At 38.9% G+C, this 18,077-nt stretch overlaps 2 protein-coding genes across 4 annotated transcripts in view; one reads left to right on the top strand and one right to left on the bottom strand.

The window, feature by feature from the left end:
* LOC125465333 (reelin domain-containing protein 1-like) overlaps window positions 1-3,911 on the top strand; it is a 39,365-nt gene extending 35,454 nt beyond the window's left edge. Inside the window, exon 7 of the mRNA XM_048558712.2 lies at window positions 1,266-3,911. Coding sequence (XP_048414669.1) covers window positions 1,266-1,877 — 612 coding nt within the window. The 3' untranslated portion in view covers window positions 1,878-3,911. The remainder of the gene's footprint in view (window positions 1-1,265) is intronic.
* Window positions 3,912-10,668: 6,757 nt separating this feature from the next.
* Window positions 10,669-18,077, bottom strand: part of slc10a7 (solute carrier family 10 member 7) — a 262,492-nt gene continuing 255,083 nt past the window's right edge. For all 3 annotated transcript variants that reach the window (XM_048530666.2, XM_048530658.2, XM_048530650.2), the window contains one exon: window positions 10,669-12,631. In XM_048530666.2, coding sequence (XP_048386623.1) covers window positions 12,593-12,631 — 39 coding nt within the window. In that variant the 3' untranslated portion in view covers window positions 10,669-12,592. The remainder of the gene's footprint in view (window positions 12,632-18,077) is intronic.

Consider the following 18,077-nt stretch of genomic DNA (forward strand, 5'->3'; position numbering starts at 1 on the left):
AGCCTCTCCTCATAACTCAAACCCTCCAGTAATATTTAATTTACTATATTTTATTAGCTTCTGTTGCTGATTCTTAATTAACTCTGAGAAGTCATTTGCAACGAGTTGAAAATGATTTTTTTTGTAGTTTTAACATTTGCAATTGTTGCCAATTGAGAATTCTAGTCTATTAAATTGACGCATCACTTCAATTTTGAACTTGTTATGTTAACTACATGTCCCATTGTTTGACTTTTAACCTCACATGTCCTTCCTTTTGTGCACTGGTGCTGTGGATGTTGCAAGGAAGAGGACAACAAACATCAGTTTTGTGTGTTACTGCAATTAAGTGACATTTATAGCACTAATTCAGCAATTTCATGGAATGCAGTGCATGTCAGTGGTGAAACTGATGGCAAAGGAACATGGGAGTACATTGGAGGGAGTGCAGAAGAGGTTTATGAGAATAGTTCCAGAAATGAGACACCAGTTATGCGGAAAGATTGGAGAAGACTTGGCACTGGTTTCCATGGAGAAGGCTCTATAGCAGTTTCAAAATCATGACTGGTCTGGACAGTTTGCATGGGGGAAAATGTTTCCATTTGTAAATAGATCAAAAATCAGAGGCAAAGTTCTAAAGTATTTTACATAAGAGGCAAATGTGATATGAGAAGAAACTTTTTATACAGCTGGTAGTAATGGTCTGAAAGTTGCTACCTGGAATTGTAGTTCAATTGATGCATTCAACATTGAATAAGTATATATGTATTATATATATATATATAATATAGAAACAATGTGCAGAGTTATGGGGAAAAGGTAAGAGATTAAGTAAAATGCTTAGACAGCCAGTGTGAGCAGAATGGGCTGAATGGCCTCCTTTTGTTCCTTGACAGTTCTGTGAAGTTCCAATGTTTTTAGTTCTTCTCAGCCACGTAGCAGGGCTACACAAATCATTAGCAACTTGTTGCTAATTAGAACATATGCTCTTTCACTTCTTGCCTTGTGCTGTGTTTCCTTATGAACTAACAATGGCAGAAACTTTGAATACATCTTTAGTAGCAACATTTTCTGGGCTAGTCTAAAATATGGAGGAGTTAGTAAATGTAAAGGTGGATGCCAAATTAAGTGTTAAGTTTTACAATATAATTGTGTTAATTTTAAAGCATTAATGATTGTGATGGAATTGCTACCGGATTATTCTATAATAAGCATCAAGCAATAGCTCAGCAACAATTAAGTTCATTGCTGTGGTATTTAATTCCTGTCATCATTTCATTTTAAAGGTCAGCACCTGGGCCACTTCTGGACAACAATATTCTACCTTTAGGTTTTCTGACATCACTCCTCGTGAGGAAATGGATTGGGCACCTATGGATAAAGACGGTACCAAAAACCCAAGAACTAAAGCCATTCTAGACTTTGGATTATTTTCAAATGTAATGAACATACATCCAACGATCACTAAAAACCAGCCGACACCACATCATGCTTCTGTAAACCTCATGCATTTGGTTAAAAACTCAGGTTCCAGAACTGATTTGGGAAGAGTGGTCAGAAATGTGTCCCTCGGTGTGACACAAACCACGCAGAAAGAAAGTGTAACAAGTCAAGAAGATAACCCTGCTAAAGGAGCAAAACTGGGCGTTCCTCAATTGACAATGCTACTTGGCTGTTCTGCTGTACTTGGCATGGCATTAGCAGTAGGGTTACGTCATTTTCTTTCCCAGTATTGTCGAAAACATACAGAGGTATCCTTTGGCAACCCAGACAGCAGCATCATCAGTGTGGGAGAGAGTGGTGAGTTGGTGCATGTCAGAAAGATACGTGAAAATAGCTTTGTACTTGTTCAGGCTGAATACAATGTGATCACGCCATCAAACACTGCTGGAAAGTAACTGTGTTGGCCTTTGTAAGGATTTATAATTCATTATACATCACAGATTTATTAGAATGCACTGTTGTATTACATTGTGAACTCCATTACTGTCTGCATGAATGAAGAGAGATTTGCAATTTTCGTATGCTCAATCCCAACATGTCCTCTTGCATGCACAGATTGCAAATACTCTTATTTCACCCATTTTTCAATTCCACATTTTCCCTAATGCAAGGCCAGTGAATATCTTGAAATGTATTCAAACTCAAAGTCAACATTTAAGCCAGCCTGTTGGCTGAAAGAGTGCATATATAAAGGCAGCCTAGGTTGCAACAGGGGTTCAGGGAGATGAAGGTGCAGAGGAATATTAATGCTTTTTAAAGTCTCTCCACTGATCCAGTAATCTTCCAAATAGTTCCATTTGTATTTGTAGTGATTTGTATTAGAGTGCAGACTCTCGTTGAGGGGTTAGGGATCTTCTTTGCTGCTGGAGAGTGGCAAGAGATCCATGTTACCTCTTTTCAGGAAGGCCCACTTGAGTGAGCCAATCAGACAGCATCAAGGCTTGTGATGGGCCTTTCACTAGAATTGGGATCCAATGGTGAGGCTGCTCCCGGAACAATTGGCACCAAAATCCCCAGAATTGAGAAGTGAACCAGGCCAAAGCTAACTGATGTTAGGAAGGGTTTTGCAGGGAGGTGGGAGGAGTGGTCAGGAGAAAGGACAGGGTGTTGTCTCTCAGTCAAATCACACACATCCCCATATCCTGATGTCATGCCTTGGTGAAGTGCTGCACACCTTTGATTGAGAGACCCAGCCCTCTGTTCACCCCTGGAGATGACAAGCTGGTCACACCATTTTACCTGTCATGCACATTGCATATCAACAGGCCTGTATGCAGCTAAGTTAAAACAAGTGACTTTACATAGTCATTAATTTTCCACAAAAGGCCACAATTGTCAGTTGGTCAGGAAGTCTGACTATCGGTTTTCTGGCCCCTGACTTAATTCTGGTAGAGGCCAAAGAATGTGGGGTTCAGGTACAACATTATTCCACCTAAGTAAATACCCTTCCAATTTTCAAGTTTGCCATGAGTGAGGACAAAAAGATTCTGCCTGTGGATACATCTTCAGTAGTTACCGATCTGCTGTTTATTGTTAACTGGCACAATCCTGTCACTATTGTTATGCGTGTTAGATTCCCAACAAATAACACTTCCCATGTAATCATGCTTGAAGAGGCATCGTCACCTTCAAATCAGCAGCAAAAAGGTGGGGTTACTATTTTTTGATATCAAAAACAAAGTTCTGCCACTTTTCACCTGAAAACAAGGGCTTCCATCAGCAAATGAAGGGTAGATTTACGATTAGCAAACATGATCTAAAAACTTTTCTTCAACTCTTAAAATTAGTTTTGAATTTTCCTGTCGTGGTTCTGTTTGGAAGATTTTTTTGTAACCTCTGATAAATGGATTTTGCTTTTAAATGTGAATTAAAATGTGAACATTTCTGGTGTAATTTGCAAAGTAAGGCCCATACACAATGCTCTACTGGTTGATGGGTAAGCACAATGAATTTCTACTACAGTTCTCAAAAGCAGCGGAAACTGATTTCAGAAGACCTCACCAGTGAATCCTGTTACCATTCAATATTACCTGTAACCACGAAACAAGCCCTAAACCGTGTCTATATACCATTTTACAGTGTATGAAAGTATTTAAAAATGACCAAGACTGTATCAGTTTTATGCTGATGTGAAGCAGCTGGGTGTGAATTGAAGTAGTAGTAGCTTATGGTATTAGCTTAAGCAAATCCAGTAGTGTGTAAGTTAGTATAATTTTACATCAAGACTAGCTTCTGTTTCATGAGGTGTGCAATTTAAAGGTGCAGCTATTTTCCGATTCCTAAATCATAAACTTATACATCGTATTAACATTGTTTTCATGCAATTGTTCAAATGATTACTTGATGCCTAGACAGGAAGTTACATCTTAAGTATGATTTAACTTGTTCATTACTCTGGATGTGAGTTTGCTCACTGAGCTGAAAGGTTAGTTTTCAGACGTCTCATCACCATTCTAGGTAACATCATCAGTGAGCCTCCGACGAAGCACTGGTAATAAAATGTGAGGCTGGATGAACACAGCAGACCAAGCAGCATCTCAGGAGCACAAAAGCTGACGTTTCGGGCCTAGACCCTTCATCAGAGAGGGGGATGGGGGGAGGGAACTGGAATAAATAGGGAGAGAGGGGGAGGCGGACCGAAGATGGAGAGTAAAGAAGATAGGTGGAGAGGGTGTAGGTGGGGAGGTAGGGAGGGGATAGGTCAGTCCAGGGAAGACGGACAGGTCAAGGAGGTGGGATGAGATTAGTAGGTAGCTGGGGGTGCGGCTTGGGGTGGGAGGAAGGGATGGGTGAGAGGAAGAACCGGTTAGGGAGGCAGAGACAGGTTGGACTGGTTTTGGGATGCAGTGGGTGGGGGGGAAGAGCTGGGCTGGTTGTGTGGTGCAGTGGGGGGAGGGGATGCACTGGGCTGGTTTAGGGATGCAGTAGGGGAAGGGGAGATTTTGAAACTGGTGAAGTCCACATTGATACCATATGGCTGCAGGGTTCCCAGGCGGAATATGAGTTGCTGTTCCTGCAACCTTCGGGTGGCATCATTGTGGCAGTGCAGGAGGCCCATGATGGACATGTCATCAAGAGAATGGGAGGGGGAGTGGAAATGGTTTGCGACTGGGAGGTGCAGTTGTTTGTTGCGAACTGAGCGGAGGTGTTCTGCAAAGCGGTCCCCAAGCCTTTCCCAAAAACCAGTCCAACCTGTCTCTGCCTCCCTAACCGGTTCTTCCTCTCACCCATCCCTTCCTCCCACCCCAAGCCGCACCCCCAGCTACCTACTAATCTCATCCCACCTCCTTGACCTGTCCGTCTTCCCTGGACTGACCTATCCCCTCCCTACCTCCCCACCTACACCCTCTCCACCTATCTTCTTTACTCTCCATCTTCGGTCCGCCTCCCCCTCTCTCCCTATTTATTCCAGTTCCCTCCCCCCATCCCCCTCTCTGATGAAGGGTCTAGGCCCGAAACGTCAGCTTTTGTGCTCCTGAGATGCTGCTTGGTCTGCTGTGTTCATCCAGCCTCACATTTTATTATCTTGGAATCTCCAGCATCTGCAGTTCCCATTATCTCTGACGAAGCACTGGTGTTATGTCCTGCTTTCTATTTATCTGTTTAGGTTTCCTTGGGTTGGTGAAGTCATTTCCAGCATTGGTGATGTCATTTCCGGTTCCTTTTCTCAATCAATCATGACATCACCAACCCAAGGAAACCTAACCAGATAAAGCGGGACATAACACCAGCGCTTCGTCGGAGGCTCACTGATGATGTTACCCAGAATGGTGACGAAATGTCTGAAAACTAACCTTCCAGCTCAGCGAGCAAACTCACATCCAGAACCTCAACCTAAGCTACAAATCTTCTCAAAACTCGCTTGTTCATTACTGTTTATTGCATTGCATTGTTAACAAAAATTTGCATTCGCAATGTTACCAGACCACAACTGATTGTTTAACAATAGAATACGGAAGATGCTTGCCTCCAGAAGTTTGCATTATAGTGAAACTGGAATGTAATTCTGAGCACACAAAGCACCTTGAATTCTACAAATAAAGCTGAACTTGTATAAATTCCTATTTTCTTCAATTAGATAATTAACAATTTTTTGTGTATGTTCTTTTGCAAACAACTCTCTTGAGGAAGTTTTGCGATCTTTACCATCATATGTGTGAATAGGTTGTTCTGTTTATGCAATTTAAGTTCTGCATATGATTAAGAATCAGTAATTAACTCTAGTCTGTCTATTAAAAAGTATACTTGCAGTTCAACATTTTTAGTGATTTTATTTCTATGACAGGTAAACTGCATCTTTATCATTGACTTTGGCTGAGTGGTTGGCTCCGCATAGCTTTGTACTGAACCTGAACTCAATATCTATGGCTTAACAACTCAGATGAAGAATCTGGAATTTCAGAGTTTAAATTTGTTGAGATCCTCTTATGTGCAGTGACTTATAATGTCAAAATGGTTAAACCATGTTTGTGTGGATACTTTATTATTGGATACACTTTTTCCTACAATCTTAATGCAGGTATTTGCAACTTAACAGCCAAAAATTTGATCTCAGAGCAGAATTAACCAAAACTTATGAAATGTAATATTTTGCTATGGTTAAAATTGTATACTATATTCCTTAGAAGTAAGAATAATCAAATAGTCAAGGAGCACAAATAATAATGTGCTATAGAATGTTTTATCATAAACAAACAATGATTCAACTTATTATAACAAATACAAAGTATACAGCAGACAAGTTACTGATCAGATTTGCAAAAACAATCATTAGTTTTAGTTGGCCAATTATTCTGCGCTTCTCTAATTTTATTAACTTCCACGTAAACTGGATTTAAACACTAATGATTTACTTTAGAAGCTGACCAAATGAACTCAGAGACTGACAGTAGTTAAAAGGACATTGTAATACATGCACAATTTGTTGGGCTAAATAAACATGCGAATTTCAAATACAATCTATATGCAGTAGAATTACTATTAATAACAATATTGAATAACTACTTGTAAATTTTAAAGCATCTTTATAAAATATACATTTTACACAACTGTTCACAATTTTACATTTTCAATGTTACAATAATTGATATGGTTTTGAAAAGAAGATTTCAACTTGATATTTTAAAGTATTATTTTGGGAAGGACATTTGTTCAATTAATTATAGTTATGTACAGTAAACTTTTTTTTAAACTGGCACCTTATGAATTGGTACACCCAATACACTGACACAATTTATATACCTCAAATAATGCAAAGTTTACTGTATTATTCTGTCCAATTATTATCGATCTTTAATTTATTTACCTCAATGCAAGTTTACTTGTTCAATTGAATGGCCACATGAAATATCAACTGTTGACTCAATTTCGAGTCAATTTTGTTGGCCTGGCCAGTGACATCCTCAACCTGTGAATGAATAAAAAAAACTGCAATCTACTGCAATATCCGAGTAATCAGCTGTGGGTGTGAGTGAAAAGGTTCTCTGCCACTAAGTTTTATTAAAGGCAAAGTTGCATTTTATTTACCTGATTTATGCTGTAAATAAACTATGAGTGATGTACATACACCCTGCATTATGTTTTTGTTACTTCACGTGTGTTTTTGCATTGATTATATAGTCCTCTTGATTATCCGGAATATTCGAATAACCAGCACACTCCTGGTCCTATAGGCGCCAGTTAATAAAAAGTTTGCTGTATTTCCAATTTGTTGGTTTGATAGTTTTTGATATCAAACTTCATTTTATATCAAAAACAACTTTGATTTTGAGACAACTGAAGTGATAGAATAAGTTTTAAAATCATAGAATCCCTATCGTGTGGAAACAGACCCTTCAGCCCAACAAGTTCACACTGAATCTCTCAGCATTTCACCCAGACCCATCATCCTATAACCCACCTAATCTACACATCACTGAACACAATGGGCAATTTAGCATGGCCATCCACCTAGCCTGCACATCATTGGACTGTCGCAGGAAACCATAGCACCCAGAGGAAACCCATGCAGACATGGGGAGAATGTGCAAACTCCACACAGTCGTTGAGGATGGAATTGAACCTGGGCCCCTGGCATTATGAGGCAGCAATGCTAACCACAGAGCTACTGTGCTGTCCACAAAGGCTTGAGTAACCAAAATAGTAAGTCTTAATATGGACGAATATTTACATAACTTTCTCTGGCAATTCACAAAACAATTGCAACAGAATTAGGCTGACTGGGTGTAGTACACTGAAGACAATAAAGTTAAATCAGCATGAGTTATTATCTACTTAGCTACTTCAGGCTACGAAGAAGGGTCACTGGTCACCAAATGTTAACTCTGCTTTCTCTCCACAGATGGAGTTTCTCAGCACTTTCTGTTTTTGTTTCTGATTTCCAGCATCTCCAGTTCTTTGTTTTGTTTTAATGGCAATGGAATGCTTTCAAGTCAGACAGTTGTCTCCTGGATGTGGACACTACATGCAAACTACAAAGTGAACACATTGGGCCAGATCTTTCTGGGAAAATAACTGCATGAGCACAGTAGTGGATATTACTAGTAAGGTGCATATCAGCTGAAAGATTCATTGTATTACAAAATTACAGCATGATCTTCAAAGTCTTTGTGTTGCCTTATTAACAAAACCACACTGACTGTTCTTGATGCAGGTTAATTCTGTTCCTCAGAATTGTTTCCAATAGTTTTCCCACCACCAAGGTGAGTCTGACCAGCCTGTAGTTTCTTGGTTTATCTGTTCCTCCTTTCTTGAATAATTGCACCACATTGGCTGTCCTTAAATGCTCTGGCAGTTCTCCTGTAGCCAGAGAGGAATTGAACATTTTTGCAAGTGCCTCTATTAGCTTCTCCCTCAGTCAACAACCTGAAGTACATTTTCATCCAGTCCAGGCAATCTACCTACTTTTAAAGCTGGCATCTCAGAACCACCTCTCCAAGTATGCTAATTTATTTAATCATATCATATCCTTCTCCCTGATGCCAATATAGTCCCTCTCACTAATGAAAGTTTAGGCAAAGTATTCATTTAAATTCCTATCCAAATCCTTTGGCTCCATGTATTAATTACCACTGCAGTCCTTAACAGGCCCTACTGTTTCCCTAATTATCTTTTTACCCTTAATGTGTTCACTTTGTAGTTTGCATGTAGTGTCCACATCCAGGAGACAACTGTCTGACTTGAAAGCATTCCATTGCCATTAAAACAAAACAAAGAACTGGAGATGCTGGAAATCAGAAACAAAAACAGAAAGTGCCGAGAAACTCCATCTGTGGAGAGAAAGCAGACTAATGTAACCTGTAAAACAATTTAGAATTTTCCTTTATTTTACCTGCCAGTGTACTCATATGCCCTTTTAGCTCTGCTTTTTAATCTACCTTTTACGCACCTCCAGCCCCCACTTTGCACATTCTAAACAAATTTAGGGTTTCCCTTGCATCTTCCTTTCAGTATCCTGAAAAGACCATTCTTTCTGTGAACTCTGGTCCAGTCCTCAGTAACCCACCACGTTCCTATGGCATTTTTTTTTAAACAGGCAAAGGGAAGACAAGTACAAGAGTGCATCACCTGCTCTTTTAGCTCCTCCCTTCTCACTGACCAAGGTCCCAAGCAATCCTTACAAGTGAAGGAGCAGTTTAGTTGCAGTGTAAACATGGTTGGCTGTTTATGATGTAAACCCTGGGGAGGCCAAGTGGAGGCCAGGTAACTCTTTTGCTGAACACCTTTCCTCAGTCACCTAACATGAACTTCCTGTAACCTGTTGTTTCACTTGTTCACTTTTCTTCTTCTCTGACATTTTCCTTGTCCTGCTAAATGTTCCAAGAGAGCTCAGTGCAAGCTGCAGGAACTGCTTTCAAGTGATCACTTCACAGTCCCAGGACTCAACATTCAACTTCAACAATTTTAGACCATAACCTCTTCCCCTTTTTTTTCTGTTTTTCTAGATATTGTTTTCTTTGGATTCATTCTTAATCCTTTTGAGTTTGGATAATTGCTGCACTGTAACTCATTTCATTTCCACACATATTCCTTGTTCATTACTTGTCCCATTACTACTCCTTTTAGTTCTTTACCATTTCACCTTTTGTCATTTATCTTACCTATCCTCTGCCCTATCACAGACCTTCCCTTTTCTCAGCTTGATGGAGGTCACAAACCAGAATTATTAATTCTGTTTCTCTCTCCATATATGCTGCCAGACCTGTTGAGTATGTCCACCATTCTGAACATATACTTTCATTCATTCATTAACTCATACCTTATTTTTATTTTAGATTTCCAGCATTTGAAGCATTTCACTTTTGTTTGATCAACTATAGTTATTTTTCAATAATTACTTTAGTCTATTAAGGCAGCTACTTAAAACACATCAATAAAGTAAAATGTTTTAATGTGATGGAAGAAGCCTGAGTAAAGGTTCTGGAATGGAAGAGAAGGTAGAGGTTAATTCATTAACTATTCACTTAAAAATACTGGGTAAGATGTTAAAAAGCACAAATTCCATCTAAAACGTTAAATGTGAAATAATGACAGAATATTCCTTGCCTGGTGGTGGTGAGGGTCCAACAGTAACGAGATAGCACTTGCTGCATTCCTGCTACTAATCTGGGAGATGGGCAGATAATCTAGAAATCAAATCCTTCGGGTGTTTCAAAAGCTGGGCAGGCAATTAAAGGGAATTTATAGACCACGATCACAGCTACTTTGACGCAGCTTCCCTTCAGGAGTCTGATGGGCTATGGGAATTGGAGATATCACCCTTCAAAGAAGAAACCACAAGGGAAAAGACAACCCATGCGACCTCATTAGTTCAACTGCTGGGAGCTGCCCTTTGATCCATACGGCCTCTTGCCTACTCCATTCTGAAACTTTTTCTTATTCCTCAGAGAGCACTCTGAGGTTTTAGACCTTAAAGACACAGCTAGGTCTTCTACCTCTCTCTGGGGGCTGCTCAAGCTCTACAGCTGCTGCCTCTGAGGTTGCAGTGGAAGCACTAGGAGCCTGCCTGCTATCAAAAATGGAATGGTGTATACAGATTGGCCTGGGAAAAATGTCAGTTAGTATGTTGACTGGCACTTGGTGGCTCAGGAACATCCATTTTATTCCAATGTTTGGTTTTTAAGCAGGCTTTGGAACTCCAATGAATCTATTTGTCAGTCTCAACAAAAGAAATACAAAGTCAGAATATCAACCTGCTCGTGTGTGCTATATGGCTCTTTATTGATGTATCTTGCAAAAATACAAACAAGACGCTTGTAAAATGAACACGTAAACTGCTTCTAACAATAATTTACATTTATACATTTGAAACAAGAGCAAAAATTTCTGGAGAAACTCAGCAGGTCAGTGTCAGTGGCCTCAAAATGTTAACTCTGTTTTCTCTCACAGATGCTGCCAGATCTATGGAGTTTTTCCAACAATTTCTGTTTTTATTTCAGATCTTCAGTGTCAGCAGTTTTGTTTTACATTTAAACATTTGTTCAGATTAAAACACATTCATTATAATAACCCATAACCAATAACATGCAAAACATACATAAACTCTGAAAAGGCTCACATGTTTCAACTCGTTGCTATTTTGATCAGAAACACGCAAAAAGCAACATTCAAGAAATGATTAATTAGAATGAAAACAGATAAGTTCAATGAGTGTGCACCTCATAACTAGTGACTTAAACAAGAGCAAAGCCTGATGCATTGTAAGCATTTTATCTACAATGCTTTATTAATAAATGTATTTTACTAATGGTCCCATCATTTCATGGATCATGCTCCAGAATTTATAGTAGAATTATTTTAAAAAATCCTTATATTGCATTTAATAAATGAACTCAACACTATCCAAAGGAATTGTGATTGAATTTATTAGGATACAATGTAGTAATGTAACTGAAGGGTTTATTTTAATCTCACAGTATGTCATTCAAGGTCACATGAATTTGGTCTGAGACACTATAAATTCATGTGTATACATATATACATACGTAATATATAAAAATAGACACATTATTGACCTTCACCTGCACTACAGATGGCACAACAGTGTCAAAATAAATGTTTGTACGAATAGATGATGCAGGTCCTCATTGGATACTAATTTGGTAAAATAATATGGAGCAGAATTTTGGGTAATTTCTGATGACTGATAACAAACGGATTGATATTGGGCAGGCTGCAGCTACAAATTACTGTAGCTCATCAAACCATAATTTTGATTCACTGAATTTGAGATTCAGTTATACCATTATAAAATACATTTCAAAGAACAGCTTCCAGCAAATATTTTCCTGAGAGTTACACCATAGAATGAAAAATATAGCATTTGCCACATTCAATAACTGTTCAACAATAATATTTATTTGGAATTTACTTTGTCTTTTTAAATATGATATTTTGACTAGCTGAAGTGTACTGATACAATTTAATTGGAGGTCTTCTATCAATTGTCTTGCCCATCTTCAATCCAGCAACAAATTACTTCAAACTTATCCACTACTCCTCAATTTGATTAGCGTCAAACAATGTGGTTTTAATGGAAGCAGACCCCAACATTAATTTCTGCCCCTTATCCACCACAAAAGCACTTGGTCATACCGTGGGGTATCCTCATGGGATAAAAGGCAAAAGCTTTGTGAACTTCACACAAAATGAGGCCAGCTAATGATATAACATTAAACATAAAGCCTAAGGGGAGAAAAATAGCAATATTTCATTTAAAGAAAAATAGGACAGAAACATGAAAAGAATTTCTTTAAGATTTTTTTGATAGCTAAACATCATTTCACAAACCTAGATGCCACAATCTTTAAAATATCCCATGTGTTGATTTACCAAGTATGTTTTGTTACCAAAATAAAATCAGACATGAACCTCAAATACCCTGCAGTCCTCTGCTCTTATTCAACAAATAGTTCTTGCATAAGGAAAATTAACCTAAAAGTGTCAGTTGTACATTTAAGGCACTTAATCATGAACATACACAAAATAAGACAGATACAAACACAAAATTCTTAAACATAAATCTTCACTTGAATGGTTTTCTGGAGGTTCTATATATACTTTTCATTGCCTGGTATATGTACATTCATACAAAATAAATATTCCATTCACGTTATACAGGAAGCTTTGTCTGTCTTGTGAGTTTTAGAGCCTGTAAATGAAAAAAAAAAGTGGAACCAAATAGCAAATCAGTCTAGTCCATATTTCACAAACAATGTTTGTTCACATTGTTTACAGTACAGTCAGCCACAGTGGTGACTTTCCTTTCTGAAAGTTGGTACTGAAAATATTAGAAATTTCTTTCAATGTGCATTTAGTAACAGCAACTTGCCTTTAGCTTAGCATCCCAAGGCATTTTGAAAGTAGACTGAAAAATAATTAGACAGAGAGCCATGTAAGGAGACTTTCAGTCAAATGACCAAAAGCTTGGTCGGGGAAGTAGGATTTGAGGAATGTCTTGAAGGAGGGAAGACAGAGAGAGAGATTCAGAGAAGAAATATCAGAGCTTTAGGCCTAGGAAGTTGAAGGCATGTGATGAAAATGCTCAAGGAACTGCAACTGAAGAAGTTGGAGATTCAGACTGTACAGCTGTTGATTATTGGAGGGTTGGGAAGGGAGAGGTTATGGAGGGATTTGGCAACAAGGATGAGAACTTTAAAGTCAAGATGTTGCTTGAGTAGGAGTAAATGTAGATCAGTGAGCATGAAATTGGGGTTGGGGAATGGAATAAACGAGTAGGACTTGGTTTGAGTTAGGATATAGACAGGAGGGCTTTGAATGAATGGTAGAACATGTGATGCTAACCAGACGTGCACTGGAATGATCAGGTCAAAAGGCAACAAAGGTATGCCCAGGGATGCAACTGTAGATAGGCAAAAGCAAAGACTAAAACAAGTCAGATAATTCTACACAGGTGAAAATAGATGGCTATCAATGTTAGTGCAGATGTGAGGTAGGAAGATGATTTGCAGTCAAATTTAATGCAAAGTTGGCCAACAGTGTGGTGCAGGCTCAGACAAAGGGATGGAGTAAGACAAGGAAATTACATTTGTGTTGAGGGATAAAGACCATGGCTTTTATCTGCCAAATAAGTTACAAAAAGAATCATACCGAAGTCTTTTCTAACTTGTAATCTTACAATTTGTTTTCTTTTATGTTTTTAAAGAAACTATTTGGGGGAAGTTAGAATTAACTGATGAGATCAAAGTCTCTTGGGAAACAGTCATAAGAATTTTAGTTGAAATTATTTTGAACAGAGTCAACTTGGTTCCAAGTGAGTAGCAAATGTGTATATTTTAGGACTTGCTGTTAAAATGATACTGTTTTGGAAGATGACCTCAAGGAAGCTAATTTAATAAATAGAAAATCTCCCATTAGTGTAACATGAGGTGCTGTTTAGAGTTTGAGGATTGTTATATTAAGAACATTCTGATCTCTATGTTTGAAGGATATTGGTTCTTCACCCTACCACAGAACTTGAGTATGATACTTTGGTAATGTATTGAGGGAGAGTTCTGATGGTGGATACGCCATCAACATGATGTCAAGCCAAAATCTCAGCTCTTGGTTAAGTCTTGTAAATGATTCCACAGCTTTACTCAGAAGAAGAACAGGGAGGCCTACTAATATCATAGCCAAAATTTGTCCCCCAAATACACCAGGTTGATGAGGAATTTAGAAGGATTGTTAAATAAGGTTCTGTGAATTGAAGAAGAAAAAAGGGACATTTAAACAGCTGGGAATGATCCACGGATCCTGAAATAATCAGAAGGGGATAGAACAGCAAATACGTAAGGCAAATTTCTGGAAGTGCTGGAATACTGAGTGGCTAAGGTTAGGGCATCTCAGTTACCCTAGTATTAATTAGATCCAAATCAATATGCAAGGTAAAGAGGGTGCAGAATTCTTAGGATGCATGTAGAGAAATGTTTTCAGTGATTACATTGTATGAGGAAGACTGTATTCTTGAGTTCATGCTGAGTATCTTTGGGGACAAGGGCTACAGCTTCTGGTATGCCTGTGGCCTCAGCGCAGAGAGTGGCACAGGGTACAGGTCTGCACGTGCAAAAGATGGCTGGAAGAGTGAAGTGGAGGGGTGGCTCCAGGCAGCTGAACTGCTGCAATTAGCTCCACAGATTGAGTTCAGAGGAGTCCTAGAGCCAGAATTGCTATAGTGCAGTTGATGTGTTGGCACTTAGAGAAACACAGGCATAGTTATTAACTCAGTGAAGTCAGCTGTTCAGTAAAGCTGGCAGCTGGGAAAAAGAAAAGCTTGTCAGCAGTGTCTGTTAGAGAACTGCGATCATACCAATGAATAGATGCTATGGTGTAGTCCTGTAAACTCAATGGCATGCAGTATCAGAAGAGATTGAGCAGTTGTGAGGTAAGCAGTCATATGGATAATAAAACTGGAATCCAATTACTTGACTGCTCCTTACAGACAGAAGAAACATGAGAGCTTCCAGGCTGAGTTGGAATTGCTGTTGAAGGATACTAGAGGGTATATATTTCTAAAGGAGTGAAAAGAAATCCCCCATGCGGAAGACAGAATTTAAGACAGTGAACACTACTGTCTGGATGGGTTGCGAAGAACATTCACAAGTCCTGTCTTGGTTGTGTCTACCATTTAATGTGCAGTTCATGATTTCTAAAACAGCAGTTTGCTCACTAATTTGGACTTACCCCATGTTTGTTTAAAAGTATGGAACCTTGTGGCTTTATTCTCTCAGTAAATAACTGGTAAAACATGTGTGACAATAAATAAATCAAACCAAATCAAGACATCACAGTTGAAGAGAACGAGTGTGAAATATTGGGTGGGTTAATCATAGCGAGAGAGAAAACATTGAGGAGTTTAGAATCTTTGAAAGTAGACAAATTGCCAGGAGTGGATGAAATGTATCCTTGGCAATTAAGTGAAAGATGTTGGGGAATAGTAGAGCCTCTGACTATCATTTTCCAATGTTTTCTGACTACAGCCACAGCGCTGAAAGACTGAAGGATTGTTAAGTTATTGCTGCTTAAATAGACAGAAGGGGATAACCCATGTAGTTAAAGGTTAGTTATCCTAACTTGTCACATGGGTGAACCACTGACATAAGTTTAGTGAGATAGATTTTTGACAAGATCTCATTTGGCAAATTAGCCGGAAAAGTACTTGTAAAAATCCATGGGAACAAAGGAAACACGGAAATTTGGAAGCAAAATTGGCCCAATGGCAATGATGTGTACTTTTGTGACTGAATGGCCATTTCCAGTGGCAATCCAGGTGGACCAGTATTAAGTCCCTTGCTATTTGTCTTCTTTATCAATAATTTAGATTTAAATGTTGGAGGCATGATTAAGAAGTTTCCAGATGATACAAAGACTAAACATGTGGTCTATAAAGAGGGTAAAACTGGATCACAGGAAGATGTCAATGAACTTCTTATGTGAGTAGAAAAACTAATGACAAGTAAAATTAAAACAGGCAGAAAAGTTAAAGGATTACAAAGGGTCAGATACTGAGAAGTGTAAAGCAACAGAGAAATCATGGAATACATTTCCACAATTCCCTCAAAGAGATCGTGCAGATAGGTGGCTTATAGGGCATACAGGATATATTCTATTCCTTAGCTAATAAAGAGCAGGGAAGTTATAAAATACTGCAAAGAACTGTCGTTCGACCACAGTACAGAAAGGATGCGATCACAGCAAAAGTGGGACAGAGGAGATATACAAGATGTTGTCAACACTGACATTTTTTTGTAAGGCAATGGGGGAAAACTGGGTTGTTCTCTTCTGAACAGTGAAGGTTGAGGGAAGATTTAACGGAGAGAAAAATCAGAGGGAAATGGAGGATAGATCATTTTCTCCCATAGTTAATTAAATCTGGAACTCTCTGACAGAAAATGTAGTACAGACTGAAAGCCTCACTGCACTTGGGTAAGAGCTGGAAAGTGGAATTAGAGTGGCAGCTCTTTTTAGGTGAGCACAAACAAGCAATTAATTTCATAACTTTTATTCTGAGCTCAGCATTTTCCTCTTTCAACACAACTAAGTTCAGAAATTCAGTGGTCTGAGGAACATTTAAGAATATGAATTAGGAACGAGCCACTCAGTCCCTTGAAACTGACAGTAATCTTGGATAATCTCCCTGATAATACATATCAGGGAAGGCATATGCAATAAGGCTCCACAGACTGGTGAGTACAAACTGGATGTTAACATGAATATTCAGTAAAAACCAAACATAAACACAGATTATTTCCTCTCCAATAAGGAAATGTCATTAACTGTTCGTGGCTGTCATTGTCAACCATGATGCTTGCCAACACATTCAACTCTCTGACAAAGCTAATCCCAAGAAATAATGAGGATGCACAAATGAAAAATGTGAAAAACAAAATATGCAATATTTAGATGTGAAAAACTGAACCTCTAATATTTTTATATTCATATAAAATCTGAAGTTTTCACTGATGCTGTCTTGTCTTGGTGCAATCCTAGCATCAGCAGCTGAATGGGAGGCATTCTGCTTAGCACACTGCCCTATTTCTTTCGATGATAATGACAGGCGACCCCTGTTGTGGTTCTGTTGCACTGGTGCAAAGGACTCCTCCTCATTCACTTTCCTTGGTGGGAATGAGGTTAATGACAGAAGGGATGAGGAAAGATCACTCAACTTGGCAGTGCCATGAAAGGGACATCTAAGGGTGGCAGGCATATGTTCCGCTTCCCTTTTTGTGTGTGATGGTACTTGCCAGTCTCTCTAAAGGGGCACCCTGCAGAAGGTACAGGTAACTTGCCTTTCTTGTCTAGCCACTGCTATATTGAGCCCATGGCAAGAACAGTGGAATGTAGGTCAGTGTGCATGATTGCATGTTGGTCTTGAATCTCTATGCAGTTCCTAGCATCTCCATAGAGGGAGCCATATGTTTAGTCTAGATGCTCAATCATGAAGAAAAGTTAATTGATCACCTTTCAAGGCCATTTAGTAATACCTGATGGTGCCACTTATCATAGCAGATTGGAACAGATCATTTATCAATTTTCTTTGAGGGATAAACATTCATCCTAGGTTCTTTGATAGACCTTATTGTTGCTTACTTCCGCTGAGATCTCCATCCAGGCCAGAGGGGATGGTCTTATGTTGCCATCAGAGGGATAAAAGCACCTTCTACTGTTCCCAAATAGCCTGGAGGAGAATATGAGGCGAGGTGCCCATGGGGATAGTCAGGTCTCAGATACGTGTGGAGCTGAAAAGTCTCGAATATGTTGGGTAGGGGGCAGGACAAAAAGGATAATAATAGAGAGGGGCAAGTTATGGAAGACAGGGTGATGATGATTAAGGGTTGCAACAAGAAATAGGACAAAGTTTTGAAAAGGTGGAGGTGGGAAAGAACATGCTGTCAGTATGCAGAATCTATCTAATGATTTGAGACTCCTTTATAGCATGTCCTTGCTTGTTGCATTGTGAGCTAATGATGGAATACCCTGACTGATACCTAACCTTGCCTCATGATCACATATTTTTTGTGCATGTTACTGACATTTTAATCACGCAGCCATTAGGAGAAGTGATGCTAAGTCCAAGTCGACTATCAGGAGTAGTACAT

This window comes from Stegostoma tigrinum, chromosome 1 (assembly GCF_030684315.1).
Source record: "Stegostoma tigrinum isolate sSteTig4 chromosome 1, sSteTig4.hap1, whole genome shotgun sequence".
Classification (NCBI taxonomy): domain Eukaryota; kingdom Metazoa; phylum Chordata; class Chondrichthyes; order Orectolobiformes; family Stegostomatidae; genus Stegostoma; species Stegostoma tigrinum.